This window comes from Cyprinodon tularosa, unplaced genomic scaffold, assembly GCF_016077235.1.
Source record: "Cyprinodon tularosa strain WSP-4 unplaced genomic scaffold, ASM1607723v1 ctg1087, whole genome shotgun sequence".
Classification (NCBI taxonomy): domain Eukaryota; kingdom Metazoa; phylum Chordata; class Actinopteri; order Cyprinodontiformes; family Cyprinodontidae; genus Cyprinodon; species Cyprinodon tularosa.
In genome coordinates, this window is record NW_024037879.1 from 136,007 (window position 1) to 155,686 (window position 19,680).

Consider the following 19,680-nt stretch of genomic DNA (forward strand, 5'->3'; position numbering starts at 1 on the left):
CCCATCATGGGGCACCTGGGGTGGAATCAGGGGTTAAGGGTCTTGACACAAGGATGTAGAGAACACAGCCTTCAACAACTTTTTCAAAGCTTCTTTGTGCTCTCCAAGAGCAACAGTCATTTCTTTTAAGGAGTTTTTCATAATCTGTTAATAGTGGTGGTATTTATGAAATGAATCACATGAATTCTCTAGATCAGCGGTCCCCAACCACCGGGCCGCAGACCGGTACCGGTCGGTCATTTGGTACCGGGCCGGACAGGAAGAAAAAAAAAAATATATATATAATTTATCGACGATCAGAGTCTGAGTGATGTTTTATTTTGAAAAATATAAAAACTCTCCCAATTACATCAGTCAGTGCATCTGTGCCTCTTGACACAGGTTAATTCAGGTCAAGACGCATCCTATTTATAACATCCCATCTTTGTGAAGCGGGATTTTCTGCGGTTATGGCAACCAAAACAAAGCTACGGAGCAGACTGGACATTAGGAGCACACTTTGTGTGTCAATGCCTCCCATTACGCCTAGATGGGACCGGCTTGTTTCGGAGAAACAAGCTCAGGGCTCCCACTAATTCAACGTAATGGTGAGTTTTATTTTTATACTGTTTGTATTTGATTTTATGCCAGTCGTATCATTTCATTTGATCCGGTCCGTGGTGCAAAAAAGGTTGGGAACCGCTGCTCTAGATGGTTACATGAACCCTTGCCAGGAACTGTTGCTTGCTCGCCATGTTTTTCTAGTTATACATTTCCCTATGTACGGACACCACACAGGGTATGAGAAAGCCAAAACTGACATAATTTGGGCTTGCCGACACTTCAAGAATAAATTAATTGTTGATGAGCGCTTGGAGAAGTGATGAGAGTATGCAAGGAAAGCTTGTGTCAGCTGGCATAATACTAGGGTCTAATTGAACAAATGCCTACCAAAGGTACCTGTAGCAGCACTTGAATTACTCAGCCAGTCTCTACGGGTGAATTAAGCCTTTTATTTTCTTTGATGAAGATCCTCATCACATTCACCATCTTAGTCACTGTGAAAACTAAAACATATACCACATATACAAATATTAGAATACAAAACAATAATTTACTATACAAATAACAAAACATACCTCGCTGCTTTCACTGGGGAACACTACCTGTTGATTGCTTGCTTGATTGATGACAAACAGCTTAACAGTTCAAGTCATTCATTAGTGCAATGATCCCACCAGCATTTATAGGGCCTGCCCTCATTTTCTACGGCAGCCCATGAGGTACAAAAAACCAACAAAAAGAATTAAACATTACCATATACAATGCTAATCAAAACAGACAAACATCCATAAACAATATGCAACATTTAGAAAATTCGCTTCCAATATGAAAAAATAAATTACACAATTCATTTTTAATAACTCACTATCCATTACAGTACCAAAGGCTTAAAAACAGGCCTTATGCTATAAAGGTTGATAAAATTCAACCTAGTGCCACGTTGGCATAAAGAGGAACCAAACTCAATGAAAGGGGACCTACTGCATGTTTGATGATGTTACCATAGAAGCATACAAAAGAGGCCAAGCTTAAATGCAGAGCCAAGGAGGAAGTGGAACTTTGTATGCTGCATATGTGCATGATAAGAGAAAATTGAAAACCGCAGGAAAGGAACATTATGCACAGTGTTGACACATGAGAGAAAAATGGTAACCTAAGGAGTAAGAGTAATGCCAGTATTGTCAACTCAGTGCTTTTGTTTTCTTTGAAACCCGCCTCCTGACATCCTCTCTGTCTGTCATGGTTGATGCAGGGCAGGTTGCGTGCATGCTGCGCTGCAGCAGAGACAACCTCTCAACTTCAAATCCAGATTGCAAAAGAAATGCATGTTCCAGGCTGTTACATAAGACACAGCAGAAGATACAGCAGAGGAAATGACCATTTATTCAAATGTCTATCTCTCCCTCCTCATCATTCTCCATTCATGCAGTCCTTGTGTCTTTTAGTTTTTCCCCTCACGACTCCTTTGTTTTTAAGTGAGAATGCTGCATATGTTAAACTTAGTGGACAAACACTCAGTATTCATGAATCACGAAGATACAGTAAATGATTAAAACCAATGAAAATGTCCAATCAAAATTAGCTCTAAAAACATACACATCAGGTCACTGAAATAATTGAACCATTGAACCATTCAACAAATCTGAATAGATCCAACCACCATATCACAGGATAGATTCCCACTTGGCATGAAAACTGTCATGATGGGTTTACTGAGAGGCCCAAGATGCAGAACACAACGGACTCAGGGGAAAAGTTAACAAGTTTATTGTTACACAAGCACGTAGTAAATGTACAGTTTGCTGGTTCAGGCCTGGGGACTGGTTCACTGGAGTCTGTGAGGGAGACAGTTCAGTTAGCGTTGGCTTGGTTGGAATTGATCTTGAGAGATTCTGGTTTGTACCTTGAGATGCGTAGAAGAGACTTTGGGAGAGGAACTGTTGGGTCCGGAGATGGTTTGGTTCAGCAGAGTCTGATAACTGTTTCAGCGTCTTACTTCAAGTGAGGGTGTTGACCTTGGTTTGAGTTCCCAGCTCTAAATCCAGAGCTGCTTGGAAATCCAGAAGAGAGTCTTCAGGTTTGGCTCGGCAGGTTAAGCTCTTCCAGAGCTTCACAGGAGAAAAACAGGTAACCTGGAAGCAGAGACAAAAAGGTTAGAATCCAAACTGGACTCAGAGATAGCAAAGTTCTCAGGAGGTTCTAGGCTTAGGTGCTAACCAAACTGATTAAACACTGCGGCGTCGAGGCAAGGTCTGAAGACAGCTTAAGTACTGTGGTCCTCCTGATGAGATGATCAGTCACAGGTGTGCAGGCAGCTTAGCTCAGGAGGATCCACGGCGGACTCTGCTGGAGGAAGGTGGAACTTCTCCAGCTCCCAACAAAAACATGCTTATGTGCTGCTCCTCTGCTTCTATTACCATGTTATTTACTGCCTTTCCTCATCATGCTACGCCCGGCAACCATGACAACAGTCTACACTCCACATGGTTTTTTTTTTTTATCATAAAACACTTAAATCAGAGACAGCTTAAATCATCCAAAATAGACCCTCACCAGAAACCTGGTTACTAGATTCTGTTGATATTTCACTTAAAGGAATAGTACACCCAAAACATGATTAGCCTTCATTTTCTACTCACCCCCATGCTGAACAACACTCTGGAGTACTTTTTTCATATCTCAAATGCATCTGGAGATCTGGGAGGCTTCTTGCTGTCTGCTGACATTCAAATAATGGAGGTCTATGGTACCGAGACAGAAAGGTCCATAAAAGTCCACAAAAAACGTGTCAATATTCCTCCATACTGCTCGTCCAATGTATTCCAAGTGTCCTGAGTGGGTAGCATCCAGAATTTACTCGAAACGAAGTCATTTAGAATGTTTTTAGAGCATAAACAGTAGTGTATAGGATTTCCTGAAAGCGCGCGCATGCAGGTTCATGACGCTACGGAAGCCGGCAGACCAAACCAGATGAAAGTGCGCATTCAGACACAATGAGACTTGATAAACATATCATACCATGCTGAAAGAACTTTTTTGGAGAAGTAATTAGTAAATATGACTAGTTACTTTTTTAAGTAATTTGCACAACATTGACGGCCCAGTTTTAAATCTGAGCCCATATCTATATCTAGAAGAAAAATAGGACTGAGACTCAAAAAAAGGCCCAACCCTATCATCTTTAAACAAAGGCATTGATAGCAGCAATCCAGTTGATATTTCTCTCCAGGATGGTGAAACAGCAAAAAATTATATATAAGATGAAGCTACCATGAAAAAAACAAACAACAACAAAAAACAGAGAGCATATAAAATTATGGGTGGAATTTAACAAATACCACAAAAATGGGAGAATAGAGGTACAATGAAAAATGGTGATGTAAAGTGGTCCCTCCAGCAGTCTAAGCCTATAGACTATAGATATCTCAGGATAACCTGACTACTTTACTCTAATCATAAACCTTATCAAAAAGATAAGTGTTAAGCCTAGTCTTAAAAGTAGACAGGGTGTCTGCCTCGCAGACTAAAACCGGTATTTGGATCCACAGGGAGCCTGATAACTAAAAGATATGCCTTAAAATTCTACTTTTATATGCACCTACACCATCTTGTAAAGGTTTTTACACCTTTAAGCTTTCTCTCCCCAACTTTTTTCAAGAAAGATTGGGACAAACTCTTTAAATAACACTCCATAATGTATATGCTTTAAAATAGATGAGACATGACAATAGATTTTATCAGAAATTATAATCTTACTCAAACCAGAGAAATTACTGATATTTACGGATTGCAGTGCTTACCAACCAGGCTGGCTTCTCCAAGAAATTGGCCCCCGAATCACAGTTAAAGAAGCATTTTATACAACTCCAGTATGCCACTTCCTCAAATCATTTAATCATACATGTTTTTAAAGGAGGGGACATCCATGGCTCCTATCTTATGAAAATATTCCACTCAAGGACATTGCTCTCATTCTATTCCCAAGTCTAATGAAGATGACTTTTTATCCCGACTGAACTGTCCTAAGTAGATAAACTGCTTGGGAAAACATCAGTTTTGACATGTAACAGGCAGGTATTATTAGGGTTTAACAGACTCACTCATAAATAAGAATAATCCAATACTCGATCTTCTAGAAACCACTGGTCCTCTTTTTCATATTTGATCAAGCATTAAATGGCTGTATATATACGTATATATATATACACATGTATGTATATATATATATATATATATATATATATATATATATATATATATATATATATATATATATATATATATATATATATATATATATATATATACAAAGACCTTGTCGTTTTTTGGTTCATTTTTTTTTAATACCACTGTAGTAACTTCCTCATTCACTTAATGACTCTGCCTCTTTAATGCGTGACTTCACCTCAGATATCAGATGCACTTGGTGTGACAGATATACAGTAACTACATGGGTTTCAGTTCTAAACCAATTAATGTTTTATTTTACACGACTTCAAAAATTTAAGAGCTCAAGCTGATATCAGGTAAGGACAAAATCTAAGTAATATGTTCTCATTCAGAGCAGTTCTCTATCTTTTCTTTCAGATATTATAGATATTTTGAAAAACAGAGCAGGGCTATGAGTTTTGGTTTTCTCGAGAGAACATCTTTCCTTGACGTTGATTCAAGTTTTTATTTAGTGTTTATCTGTTTGCAAAGTTATCTGTGCTTGTTATCTTCCTGTTTGTCTGCTTTTTTCAGCACCCAGCTCTTATTCTTTTCCACTTCCTGCCATGTGCTTCAAATGCTTCAAACAAAGCTGATTTTTTTAGGTTAACTTTCATTCTACATAAATCTCCGCTATTCTTAGGCCCCGTCCACACGAAGTCAAACCCTGGCCTAAACGCACAAATTTTTCACCAAACCATCCATACGAAGCCGGCGTTTCGGGGGTCTGTAAACAATCTTTTTTTTATTAAGCCTTCAGAGTGGGAAGATTTTGAAACGCCGTTTTCCCGTTTCCCTCTTTAAGCTCTAACCGCATTTTTTTTCTTACACGCATGCGTCATAGCGTCGCCTCTAAACATGCATGCGCGACACAGTATCACAACAACAATGGCGCCGTACTGTGTTGAATGGTTGCTGCTCATGCTACTCACCCTGCTGTTGGGCTTACAACAGAATCTTCTTCTTCTGGAATATCTCCAGGAAGAACAGAGCAATATAGACGACATACAGGTGCTGGTCATAAAATTAGAATATCATGAAAAAGTAGATTGATTTCAGTAATTCCATTTAAAAAGTGAAACTTGTATATTATATTCATACATTACATACAAACTCATATATTTCAGATGTTTATTTTGTTTAATTTTGATGATTACAAATGACAACAAATGAAAATCTCAAATTCATCATATCAGAAAATTAGAATATTACTGAAGACCAATAAAAACAAAGGATTTATAGAAATGTTGGCCAACTGAAAAGTATGAACATGAAAAGTATGAGCATGTACAGCACTCAGTATTTAGTTGGGCCTCCTTTGGCCTGTATTACTGCAGCAATGCGGCGTGGCATGGAGTCGATCAGTCTGTGGCACTGCTCAGGTGTTATGATAGCCCAGGTTGCTCTAATAGTGGCTTTTAGCTCTTCTGAATTGTTGGGTCTGGTGTATTGCATCTTCTTCTTCACAATACCCTATAGATTTTCTATGGGGTTAAGGTCAGGAGAGTTTGCTGGCCAATTAAGAACAGGAATACCATGGTCCTTCAACCAGGTACTGGTAGCTTTGGCACTGTGTGCAGGTGCCAAGTCCTGTTGGAAAATGAAATCTGCATCTCCAAAAAGTTGGTCAGCTGCAGGAAGCATGAAGTGCTCTAAAACTTCCTGGTATATGGCTGCGTTGACCCTGGACCTCAGAAAACACAATGGACCAACACCAGCAGATGACATGGCACCCCAAACCATCACTGACTGTGGAAACTTTACACTGGACTTCAAGCAACGTGGATGAAGTGCCTCTCTTCTTTTCCTCCAGACTCTGGGACCTTGATTTCCAAAGGAAATGCAAAATTTACTTTCATCAGAGAACATGACTTTGGACCACTCACCAGCAGTCCAGTCCTGTTTCTCTTTAGCCCAGGCAAGACACTTCTGACGCTGTCTGTGGTTCAAGAGTGGCTTGACACAAGGAATGCGACAGCAGAAACCCATGTCTTTCATACGTCTGTGTGTGGTGGTTCTTGAAGCACTCACTCCAGCTGCAGTCCACTCTTTGTGAATCTCCCCCACATTTTTGAATGGGTTTTGTTTCACAATCCTCTCCAGGGTGCGGTTATCTCTCTTGCTTGTACACTTTTTCGACCACATCTTTTCCTTCCCTTCGCCTCTCTATTAATGTGCTTGGACACTGAGCTCTGTGAACAGCCAGCCTCTTTAGCGATGACCTTTTGTGTCTTGCCCTCCTTGTGCAAGGTGTCGATGGTCGTCTTTTGGACAACTGTCAAGTCAGCAGTCTTCCCCATGATTGTGTAGCCTATAGAACTAGACTGAAAGACCATTTAAAGGCTTTTGCAGGTGGTTTGAGTTAATTAGCTGATTAGAGTGTGGCACCAGGGGCCATCAATTTTGAACCTTTTCACAATATTCTAATTTTCTGATATGATGAATTTGAGATTTTCATTTGTTGTCATTTGTAATCATCAAAATTAAACAAAATAAACATCTGAAATATATGAGTTTGTATGTAATGTATGAATATAATATACAAGTTTCACTTTTTAAATGGAATTACTGAAATCAATCTACTTTTTCATGATATTCTAATTTTATGACCAGCACCTGTAGTTCATCACCTCAATTTGACTGAACCACGAAAATGGACCCGCAGGGCCATTTTCCGGTTTTCCGGTTTGGTTGTTGTATAAATATTACTGCGCGTGCCCAACATTTCGTTGCCTGTTTTCGGCTATTTTTGCTTTGGCACCACAGCGCCACTTACAGGCCTGGCATACAATTTGCAGCATTTTCATGCATTCGTGTGGTCGATCACATTTATTTTAAGTCTCCGTCTTTACGACAAACGTTCTGGAAAATATTAGCGTTTCGTGTTCGTTTTGACTTCGTGTGGACGGGGCCTTAGCTATTTTATATTTAGCTATATAGTTATATATAGCTAAGTCATAATTAGGCGATAATATCTCATAATTCTCACAATCATGAGATATCAAGAGAAACTATGTTATAATGATTAAATCCAAAATTACTGGTGCTTCCATCTGTAGCCATGCTTGCTGTCTACATGATCCTCGCAGTTGTTGTTTAATGAAGGGTGATTTATGAGATAGCTAGGTTGTTGCTTCTTTTCTTTTTATCAGAATGGTGGAAAAATGGGCTTCCACAAAAAAAAAGGCAATCCGTAAATACAACTTTGAAACTATAAAATTTTCTCCCACACAGTTAACATTTGATCACTGCTGCACTTTATGGAATGGAAATGTTTATTTACTTCCTGAAAGTTGTACTAAAGAAGTTTCATTTTGTTTACACTTTGTATATACAAAATTACATTTTTTAAGAGAAATTTAACTTTTTTGTCAGATTTTATATTTTCAAATGATCTTTTTCCCCCCAAGTTTTTCATTTATTGTTTTGTACTTTTATATTCCCCCCCCCGCTCCCAATTTCTCTTTTTTTAAATTGAGTTGTACAAATTGCATCCATTTTTTTCAAATTGCATTTCCCATTGTCTTCACTTTGTGGGTGGGCTTTTCTCTGAACTGAGGAAGCATTTTTATTGATCTGCATGCATCTTGGCAACAACATTCTATTGTTCAGTGTAGGTCAAGAGTGAGCATTTGCAACGGGCCTAAACTAAATGGGAATGTGATCAATATAATGCAACTTGTAAAACTCCATCCAACAAATACAATATTTAAATAAATATGTTTGGGAAAAATAAAAAGTAACAAACCCCTTTTCTTGATCAAGATATTTTTCTAAGGTTTATTTCTGCATTTATTTTAAAATGCATATTTGTAACAATAGTTGAAATAAAATCACTCCATTTCCATACTAAAAATGTAATCTTAAAGAATGCTTTGGATCTAATGATTTAAAATTGATATTTTTTTCTTGGAAAATGTATTTGCAATTACATTTTTCTCTCTCAGATTTTTTTATGCTAGAGACCTTTAGCTGCAGAGAATTCAAACAATTCACCAATTTGAGTTTCTCATCAAGTCAAACTTTTCAATTTTTTGAGTTAAATCAGTTGAGTGTGAATTTTCAAATCAATGCATTTAACTACAAATTTAGTTTTTGATCAAATGATTTAGGGGCACAAAGCTGATCCTCGCTGATTAATTTAAATTCACTACTTCGTTTGGTTTCTTCACAGATTAAAATCCCTCATAATTACAAGAATCTGACATCCAGGATGGGATATAAAATCAAGGTGCTTCTTTTTCTGCTGGTTGTAACAGCTATGGGGGTTCTACTCAGGTCAGAATACACCAACTTGCCTCAACTGATACATCAAAGCATATGGTGCTGTTTTTCTAAAGATAATCTGGTGTTCATTCGTCGAGTTGGGCCATTTCTGTCTGCAAACATCAACATCTCCGAGGATGCTTTTACTTGGTGGAAGGCAAGCCACCTCTTATTTTACATGTATAAAAACGATGTACTGTATGTATATATTTTTTTTCCAGTTGGGTCACTTGAGTTCATTAATAAACAATTTCTGATCTATGTGGCAGAACATACAGGAAGAGAAAAATGACTTCACATACTACAAAGCGACAGTTAAGAAGCTCTTTAAGATATTTCCACCAGTTCCCACCTTTGGAAAATCGAGCACAGGCAGAACCAAGACGTGTGCTGTGGTTGGAAATTCTGTTAATCTGAAAGGATCAGGGTATGGACCTTTGATAGACTTAAATGATGCAATCATAAGGTAAATGTTAAATTTTTGTCCTAGAAAAAAAAGAAGAAAACACCCTGTAACAAACATTTATTTTCCTTTTTTTTTCCTGCTGCTCAGAATGAACTATGCTCAGATCCGTGGTTACGAGGCTGATGTTGGGACTAAAACGACTCATCATGTCATGTATCCAGAGAGTGCTGTAAACTTAGATGGCGCCACCCATCTTCTGCTGCTCCCCTTTAAAATACAAGACTTGGAGTGGCTCATCCAGGCTTTTACAACAGGATTCTATGGAAAGTAAGATATATTTAAAGGGCATGGACTGTATTATTATTTCAACATTACCTTTACAGCATTTTTATGCATTGAAAAAAAATGAAACATTTAAAAAAACTTTCCAATCCAGTCCAAATATATTTTTTAATCACGTAAAACAACCCCCCTGTTTTTGAATATATATATATAAAATATATATAAAATATGTATTGAAAAATAAATAAAACATAAAAGAGTACAGATAAAAGACAAAACAGCTAAAAAAAATGGTTAAAACTAAGTTCACACAATAAAAAAAATCAAAATAATAACAAAAAATAATAATTACTTCAAAAGGCAGCCAGGCAGACGAGCTCCGAGCCAGTTCCCATGTCAGAGGACGAAGAGAGCACATCCAGCCAGTCACGGTCAGAGAAACAGGACCGCACTGGAAAACAGGCCGATCTCCAGCATCTTTAAACAAATGGTGTTGATGGCAGGAGCACAGTTGATGATTCTCTCCAGGATGGCGACACAGCCAAACAGGAACAGACGAGGCAAAGCTACTCTGAGGACAAGCAGAGAGAGCAGAACACTAGAGATTGAACTAACAGATTCTGCAGAATAGGAGAATAGAGAGAGAATGAAGCAGAATGATGAAATGGGGGTCCCTATGTCCTCCAGCAGTCTAAGCCTATAGCAGCATAACTATAGAGATAGCTCAGGATAACCTGAGCCACCCTAACTATAAGCTTTATCAAAAAGGAAAGTTTTAAGACTCAGTCTTAAAACTACAGTGTGTAATAATTACAAGTATATACAGTCAGAAATGTAATATATTATACATAACTAAGTTATTTATCATCATCTACGAGCTCAGCCTCTTAACCTTAATATTTGCGTTGCCTTAGAATTCGTTATTTATAATTACATAGGAGCGGGTCTCGCAGCCATGGAGGCAGACATCTTTGCGCTACCTCAGCACAGAGCCAACAAACTAGCGATTGCGAGATCGCCCATTACGCTCGAAAGTAACTACGGCAAGTTGAGAGAGATGAACTGAGACGGTACTGAACAATAGATACTAAATACTACTATAGATACTAATAAATACTATCTGTAAAATTATCTATGTAAACAAACCTCATCACTTGAGAAGGTAGGTGACGTCGTGGAAGACATTTTGTCCCGTAACGCTCGCCGTACTGTTGGGGGGGGGGGAGAAGCGGTGGGGGGGAGATGTTCATGTTGCTGCGGTCTGCAGTCTGAACGTTAGATGTCGCTGAAAATTACACACTGTAGCTTTAAAAGTAGACAGGGTGTCTGCCTCACGGACTAAAACTGGTAGTTGGTTCCACAGGAGAGGAGCCTGATTACTAAAAGATCTGCCTCCCATTCTATTTTTAGAAATTCTAGGAACCACTAGTAAACATGCAGACTTGAGAGCGAAGTGATCTGTTAGGAACATAAGGAACAATCAGATCTCTGATATAAGATGGAGCTTGGCCATTTAAGGCTTTATATGTGAGAAGGAGGATTTTAAATTCTATTCTGGATTTAACAGGAAGCCAATGAAGATAAGCCAGGATAGGAGAGATGTGATCTCTCTTTTTAATTTTCATCAGAACTCTGGCTGCAGCATTTTGGATCAGCTGAATGCTTTTAACTACAGTTTGTGGACTTCCTGATAGTAAAGAATTACAATAGTCCAGCCTTGAAATAACAAATACATGGAATAGTTTCTCAGCATCACCCCTGGACAGGATATTTCTAATATTTGCAATATTCCTCAGATGAAAGAAGGTAATTCTAGAAACCTCTTTGATATGGGATTTAAATGACAGGTCCTGATCAAAAACAACAACAAGATTTTTTACTTTATTATCTGAAATCAGTTTAATCCCATCCAAATTAAGTGACTGACTAATTAGCTTATTTTTCAAAGACTCTGGTCAAAAGACTATAACTTCTGTTTTGTCTGCATTCAGAAGGAGAAAGTTAAGAGTCATCCAGGTTCTTATGTCTTCAGACATGCCTGTAAACTATGTAATGGGTTAGCTTCATCTGGATTATAGACAGATATAGCTGAGTATCATCAGCATAACAGTGAAAATCCCATGCTGTCTAATAATTCTACCGATTGGGAGCATATATAAAGTAAAGAGAATTGGTCCCAGCACTGATCCCTGTGGTACTCCACAGGTAACCTTTGAGCATGTGGAAGATTTGTCATTAATGTGAACAAACTGAATTACCGTATTTTCACGACCATAAGGCGCACCGTACTAAAAGGCGCACTCTCAGTTATGTGTCCCATTTCTGTATTTAACACACACATAAGGCGCACCGGACTGTAGGGCGCGTTTTTTATATACAGGTACATGTCCTCTACTACCTTTAAATACCTCTACTGCGTATTTAAAAATACAGCGGGGGCAAAACTGAGTATGACTGTGCTTTATTCATGTATTTATTACAAAGTATTAATCAAACCTGGGAGCTGGCCGTGAGACAGACACATCGCAGATGACACAGTGTGGTCACTCCTAAATTAAATTAAACTCCTGAAACCTGCCGACAGAATATGTTCGCTTTTATTACCGGTATCCTGGTGCCTGCAGTTTAAATTATTTAGATGGAAAACACCTGCCAGCCACCGCGGTGAACCCGGAGGCTGCCCAGCCTAGAGGCTGCTGATGAAGGGATTTCTACTGTCGGTGCACCGCTGGTATGTGGGGGTCTGAGCGCCTCTGACAGAAATAGATAATCTGGATGAACTGACTGCAATTATTAAGTTTTCAGGTGGCCTTTCTCACTTAAAAACATATTAAAACTACTTTATTCCCACTGATCACAGCAAATATAGCTGCAAGATTTAGATTATTTAGATGAAAAAACACCTGCCAGCCACCGCGGTGAACCCGGAGGAGACCCGCCCAGAGGCTGCTGTTGAATTAAGTTTTCAGGTAGAAAAATAGAGCGGGAGCAAAACTGAGTATGATTGTGCTTTATTCATGTATTTATTACAAAGTATTAATCAACCCCATCAAAGTCATCATCCTCTGTTTCTGAATTAAACAGCTGCGCTAAATCAGACATGCCAATTTCCCCTTCTTCGCTGTCAGAGTCACTTTCCGTGCAGCGCAGCTCCTCAGAAATAATGCCGGCTTTTGCGAAAGCTGATACAACAGCGCCAGCAGACACGTTAGTCCAAGCATCTACAATCCATCCGCAAACGGTGGCGTAACTTGCCCGGCGCTGCCTTCCACTTATCCTGAAACTGTGGTCTCTGTCGGCCATCCATCGCTCCCACGCTGCTCGCAGCCTTACTTTGAACGGCCGCTTCACACCGATGTCGAGCGGTTGAAGTTTCTTTGTCAGACCCCCCGGGATAACGGCGAGCACAGTATCCATTTGATTCACCTTTTTTTTCACATCGGCTGTGAGATGGGCACGCAGTCACAGATTAACAGCGATGGTGATGCGTGGAAAAAACCACCTGGTCTCCTCACATACACCTGCCTTTCATCATCTCCTCATCCATCCAGCCCTTTCATTTGCTTTAATATCATATGTCATCAGAGCGATGTGTCTGTCTCGCTGTCAGCTCCCAGATCAGCTTCTCTGATTGGTTGATGCGGCGCTTCCAGCAGCAAAACTTCAATTTTTCCATCTCGAGCTGCAGCAGCACGTCAGATGCTTAAACGCTCCCGACGCGCAACGCCTGCTGCTCAAAACGCGCTGCGGGACCTTTTGCTGCGCCTATACGCGCATCAACCATTGACTTTGCATGTAAACTCGCTGCTTCTGCTGCACCTGCTGGGTCCGGTTTACACCGATGTCCAGCGGTTGAACAGCGAGCACAGCGTTAATTTGTTTCTCCATGTTTTTCACATCAGCTGTGAGATGGGCACGCATGGAGTTACATATTAACAGCGATGGTGATGAGTGGAAAAAAAACACCTGGTCTCCTTACATTCAGCCACTCTTTCATCATCTCCTTAATGAGGTGGTCTCAAAAGTCTCAGTTACAACACACATAGGGCGCACCGCACCAAAGGGCGCACCGCACATTTTGAGGAAAAAAAAAGACGTTTAAGTGTGCCTTATAGTCGTGAAAATACGGTAGATCAGATAAATAAGATTTAAAGCAGTCTAGTGCTATACCTTTAATTCCAACAAAATATTCAAGTCTTTCTAAAAGAATATTATGATCAACTGTATCAAATGCATTACTGAGATCCAACAGGACGAGCACAGATACGTAATAAGTCCATTATCTGAGGCCATGAGAATTTCATTAGTGACTTTCACCAGAGCTGTTTCAGTGCTATGATGAGCCAGACTGAAACTCTTCAAAAAGTTCATTATGGTGTAAGTGACCGCAAACTTGTTTGGCAACTACTTTCTCAAGAATTTTAGATAAGAAAGGAAGATTGGAAATAGGTCTCTAATTGACCAAGTCATCTGGGTCAAGAGACGGTTTCTTAAGCAGAGGTTTAATTACAGCAACCTTAAAAGCCTTAGGTACATATCCCTCTAACAGAGATAGATTAATCACATATAAAATGGAGGAGGAGATCAAAGGGAATACCTCCTTAAATAACCTGGTTGGAACAGGATCTAACATACAAGTTGAAGGCTTAGATGAAGACAACATTTTGCTAACTCTGAAAGTTCAACTGGATCATGTCAGGAAACGAGGACAGATGGACCCAGTATTCAGGAGAGACAGTCAGTAGGAAAGTTCAAAAGATTTATTAAAATAAAAACAAAACAAAGCGGAGCTGTGGCTCGCGGACACTGCAGGCGGGGGGCGGGGCACCGCCCAATCTCAGACACTCTGGGGGAGAAACACAGGTAAGTGACCACAATCAACTGATAGAAGATTAACTGTGTTGGTCACTTACCTGGTTTAACAGACCAGACCACGAGTGTCCCCAGTGCTGCAGTCCCAGAGGTGATGGTGGAAGCTGATCCTGGTGAGGGATCCAGAACAGACAGGAACAGACAGGATCCAGATCAGGCAGGAACAGAAACAGGTGACATGATCCAGACTTCCAGGCATCCACAGGCTTCCAGGAGGGTTCAGAGTCTGACTGGGACCAGAAGCATGACCAGGTGGTCACGCACAGGAGCAGACAGGATCAGGTGCAGACAGGCAGGCTCAGTGGAAGAGGGTAGCCGAGACAGGACGTGGAACCAGAACTTGAAGCTGGACTTTAAACTGGTCTCCTCCCTGGAGCCAGGCTTACTTTGATAAAAACTGAACCTCCCCCCATAATGAGCCAAAAACCCAGAGGACTCCGCAGGGGAGGAACAGTGGACGATCAGGAGACAAGACAAACACTAAAACCCTCTTTCCACTGGCAGCTAGGATCCAGGACATGAACCAAATAAAAACTGAACAGAAAGACTGACAGAGAGACAAGCAATGATCTGGCACTGAATGCTCAGGCTGAACTGAATATAAACTAAAGGAAACAGGTGAGGGGAATAAGTTATAATTGAGGCAGGGAAGGAAGAGGGCAGGTGAGGGGAATTACTAATTAAGGGAGAGAAACAGGCCAGATCATGACAGATAAAAGCAGTCTAAACCCGGCTCAGATTCCATGACTACCTCAGATACAATCGCGGATAGAGGAGTGCTTATGATCTTATTTTTAATAAGATCAATCTTATTAATAAAGAATCCCATAAAATTTTTATTCTAAGAGTAGGTGGAATGGACGGTTCAACTAAGCTGTGGCTCTGGTTGAGTTTGGCAACTGTATTAAAAAGAAATCTAGGATTATTCTTATTCTCCTCTATTAATGAGGAGAAATATGCTGCTCTTGCTTTACAAAGGGTCCTCTTATACAGCAGTAAACAATTTTCCGAGACTAAGTAGAATTCCCGTAGGCCTGTGGAGCGATATTTTCTCTCCAGTTTCCTTTGCTTCAAAGTGTGCAGCTCTGCATTAAACCAAGGAGCCAGCTTTCTATTTTTAACGGTTTTCATTTTCAAGGGAGCTGCGTTGTCTAAGGCAGTATCTAGAGAACTAGCAACCCCATCAACAAAATCATCAACCTGTGAAGGGGAATAAACTAAGCTTTTGCACTCTGCAGCACTGCTCACGACACAGAGGAGAGAGAAAGTGAAGCAGATTCTTTAAAATGTATAACTGCACTATCTGATAATGATATACTAAAATTGAACCTTCTTTAGGGGGAGGAGAACTCTGTTAAAGTAATCCTGAAGGTTATTAGAAAGTGGTCAGAGAGGACAGGGTTGTGAGGAAATACTGTTATTTCTTCACATTCTATGCCATGTCAGCACAAGATCCAAAGTATGAAGATGAGAATGTGTGGGACTATTCCCATTTTGAACAAAGCCAATAGTATCTAAGATAGCATGGATGTTAAAATCTCCCACTATGATGACCCTGTCAGTATTTAATACCAAATCAGAAAGGAACTCTGAAAACTCATCTAAAATTTCAGAGTAAGGACCTGGTGGACGATACAAAGTTACAAAAAGAAGAGGTTTTTCTTGCTTTGAAATTTGGATCAGGGAAATTAAGAGTTGTAGGTATTAACTGTCTTGGGAGTAATCAGTAAGTCAGACTGGAAGATTGTTGCTACTCCTCCTCCTCATCTAGAACTTCTGGGTATGTGAAAATTTAAATAGCTTGAAGGAGTTGCCTCATTTATGCTCACATGATCCTCTTGCTGCAGCCAGGTTTCTGTAAGACAACATAAGTCAGTTAGTAAGTTAGTAAGTAAGTTGTGATTATCACAAATCAAGACATTTTTTTTAGACTTTTAGAGAAAAGAGATCTTATGTTAAACAGACCACATTTAATCGTTTTAACTTTTTCCCCAGTTGGACTTATTTTAATTTTAATTAGATTATCATGATTTACTCCTTTGGGAATATTTGCTAATTTATTAGATTTTGGTCGTGGGCAAGACACTGTCTGGATGGAGTAAAGAGTGGGTAACAGTAGAGAAGCTGCAGAGATGTGTGTTAAACTACAACTCTGCTTCCTGGTCTGCACCCTGGGTGGTCAGGGTTTTGGAGGACTAATAAATGTGGCCAGATTCCTAGAAAGAAGAGCTGCACCATCCAAAGTGGGATGGATGCCGTCTCTCCGAATAAGACCAGGCTTTCCCCAAAAGGATTGCCAATTATTAATGTAGCCCATGTTGTTTTCAGGACACCACCTAGACAACCAGCGGTTGAATGACGACATGCGGCTAAACATGTCATCAATGGTCAGATCAGGGAGGGGACCAGAGAAAATTACGGAGTCCGACATTGTTTTGGCAAACTTACACACCGAAGCACATTTCTAGGCAGTCTCAATTTTCTATAAAAAAGATAACTAAAATATGTGTACAAGAAAACATTTTTCTATCAAATGACACTGTTTTTTATTAGAAAATCGTCAGTTGTTCTTGTCGGTTATTTACTGTAATTAACCTCAGCTACCTCTCTTGGTTCCTGTTAAAAAGAAATGCCCTTATTTAGCTTTTCTGATCAGAGTTGGGTTGTAACGAATTCCATCTCCTCAGTTGTAGTGACCTCAGTAACATTTAGAAAAGAAAAATACTTTACGTTTTACTATAACTTTGACTTTTGGCTAGGTAATGATAAGCAAAAATTAAGCAAAATCAAATCTAAAATCCTAGTCTAGCTACTCTCTCCTGCACACAAGCTGACTTTCCCCCACCTACCACCCAATCTCCTCCCTCACCCTTTTATCCACCCCCACTCACCCTCTGGCTTAAGGGTTGGTTATCCTCCCGCAGCAGTGTGTTGCAGTGAGCTTGTCGCAGATATTTTTGATTTATCTGCGACTTGCGGGGCAAGTTTGTGCGACAACGGAGGGACATGAGGGTGAAAAAGAGTGGGGATCCAGGTGGAAAAAGGGTCCCAGCATTCTTGCGCACCTCGCTGTTCTAGCTGGTCCATCTTCACAAGTCGTTTTCCACAATGGCGGTCATACAAACAAAACAAGCTAGGAAGGTACCAAACAGGAAATACGCATAGTGTAGAGCAGATGTAGATTTTGACCAATCAGAGGCCTCCTGTCTGCGGCACTGTCTGCGGCACTGTCTGCCGTCACCTACAATTTTGGAGAGGTGCAGCAGAGTGTCTACAGAGGGGGCAGGGGCATATTTGCATTAACTGTGACACAAACGCAGACGACCTGGTTTCTAAGCATAAATCAGCCTTTAATCCACCACCAGTGTCCAGGCCCAGGAGGGGAAGACTAATCTAATTGTTTTCCTAGGTTACTCATTCTGCCAGGGCCTCAGTGCCAAAACACTTATTTCATTTATGTGAATATCTGCATGTCTGCTCCTGTCTCCTTGGACCCCAGTCAGCCTTGGCAGATGGCCGCTCATTCTGAGTGAGCCTGGTTCTGCTGGAGGTTATTTACTTATAAAAGGGAGTTTCAAAGGGACAATTTCAAATTAAACATTCAAATTATATAAATATATATCATAATCATAAATTATAAATATAGAAATTATATAGCTATTGTGAGATCATGTGAAAATCTTATATAAAAAAGATGTTATAGCTGGAAGTTCTTTTCCCTTTTATCCTCTATTACCTACTCTAAAGGTTCATAAGCTTACGGAAACATTATTTTAGGAACGGTTACTTTGTTATTATGACTTTTTGTTGTTTAATATTATTTTATATTCGTAGGAGCACCAACATTTATTATCTCTCAGTGTGATTAGATTATTTCAACATTAAATGATGTTTAAGACATAATTTTAAACATTTAACAGCATATTAAATCACAGCAGCACTATGTCAAGTTTTGTGTGAGTCTGCCATTATTGTTGAACCCAAAAAGGTGAAAGAACAGGAGTGAAGAACATGAGGGAGGAGCTACATTTTGAGGCATTCGGATCGACACATTGGCTGATGGCATAGGAAATGCAGTGATGCCATGAATCCTGCACATAGATGAAAAGCCAGGCCAAACAAACCAAGAAGGAGGATTTTTTGTCAAAAGTGAGGTCTCTCAAGGCTACAGAAAAATGTTTTATACACAGAGAAAGTTTTATGCCTCATTTAAATGCAACATACAAGTTGCACAGGCAAAACAACACTGTTTTGAATTGTCAGGCATTTTTAAAATTGTTATATTTGGTTCCAATAAAGAAAGAGTTTGTTTTTTAACTCTAAGTTCTTGTTTCACCAGATCATACGCACCATTAAAATCCAAAATAAGAGCCAACAAAGACTTGGTGAGTAATGTGCTGTAAGTAGTTCAAGTTGACTTTTTTCTCTCTCGCAAAACTAAGAAATAAATCCGAAAGTTGCTGTTAACAGGTGATGGTGATCAGTCCGGCTTTTATGTGGTATGTTCATGAAATCTGGTTGCAAAACAAAAGGGGGTATCCTTCAACTGGCTTCATGACTTTGGTTCTTGCTCTTCACCTTTGTGATCAGGTAACTTCACACTAATGTTTCCTAGGAGAAGATAATGGCTATTTTTTTTGGTTTGTATTGATAACAATAATGCTAAGAAGAGAAGCTTACATTAATTGTCAAACCAACTGATCTTGACACTTTTTGTGTGTCTATATCCAGGTTAACGTGTTTGGATTTGGAGCTGATAGCGATGGGAACTGGAGCCATTACTTTGAAGTACTCAGAAACAAACGGTTGAAAACTGGATTGCATCCAGGACGTGACCAATATGACCTCATACAATTTTTAGCGGTCAGAAAAGCTATAAAGTTCTATAAAGGTGTTTGACGTTTCATCAAAGACTTCATTACTGTGGATAAAGCTGACTTTTTTAAAGTTGGATTTTAGTTAAATATGGATAATTTATTTTACCTTAGCTGTGATGAAGTTATATAAGTTATATTGTGGTAAATTCCTAGAAACCGAAGTAATCCTTATAGCTTGTTGATACCATTGTAACTACAAGCAAGCTAAACCCACCAATAAAGCTA

General features: G+C 39.6%; 1 protein-coding gene and 1 long non-coding RNA gene across 2 annotated transcripts in view; one reads left to right on the top strand and one right to left on the bottom strand.

Annotated features, from left to right (window-relative positions):
* LOC119788114 (CMP-N-acetylneuraminate-beta-galactosamide-alpha-2,3-sialyltransferase 1-like) overlaps window positions 1-19,680 on the top strand; it is a 43,217-nt gene extending 23,537 nt beyond the window's left edge. Inside the window, exons 1-7 of the mRNA XM_038292273.1 lie at window positions 4,960-5,069; window positions 8,927-9,175; window positions 9,288-9,484; window positions 9,572-9,751; window positions 18,918-18,963; window positions 19,049-19,168; window positions 19,310-19,680. Coding sequence (XP_038148201.1) covers window positions 8,966-9,175; window positions 9,288-9,484; window positions 9,572-9,751; window positions 18,918-18,963; window positions 19,049-19,168; window positions 19,310-19,477 — 921 coding nt within the window. The 5' untranslated portion in view covers window positions 4,960-5,069; window positions 8,927-8,965 and the 3' untranslated portion in view covers window positions 19,478-19,680. Of the gene's footprint in view, window positions 5,070-8,926; window positions 9,176-9,287; window positions 9,485-9,571; window positions 9,752-18,917; window positions 18,964-19,048; window positions 19,169-19,309 lie in introns of the transcript that reaches the window.
* On the bottom strand, window positions 2,295-2,625 carry LOC119788139. Its single transcript, XR_005281423.1, has 2 exons — window positions 2,447-2,625; window positions 2,295-2,378 (listed from the first exon to the last, which is right to left on the bottom strand). It is a non-coding gene; the product is annotated as an uncharacterized LOC119788139 (long non-coding RNA).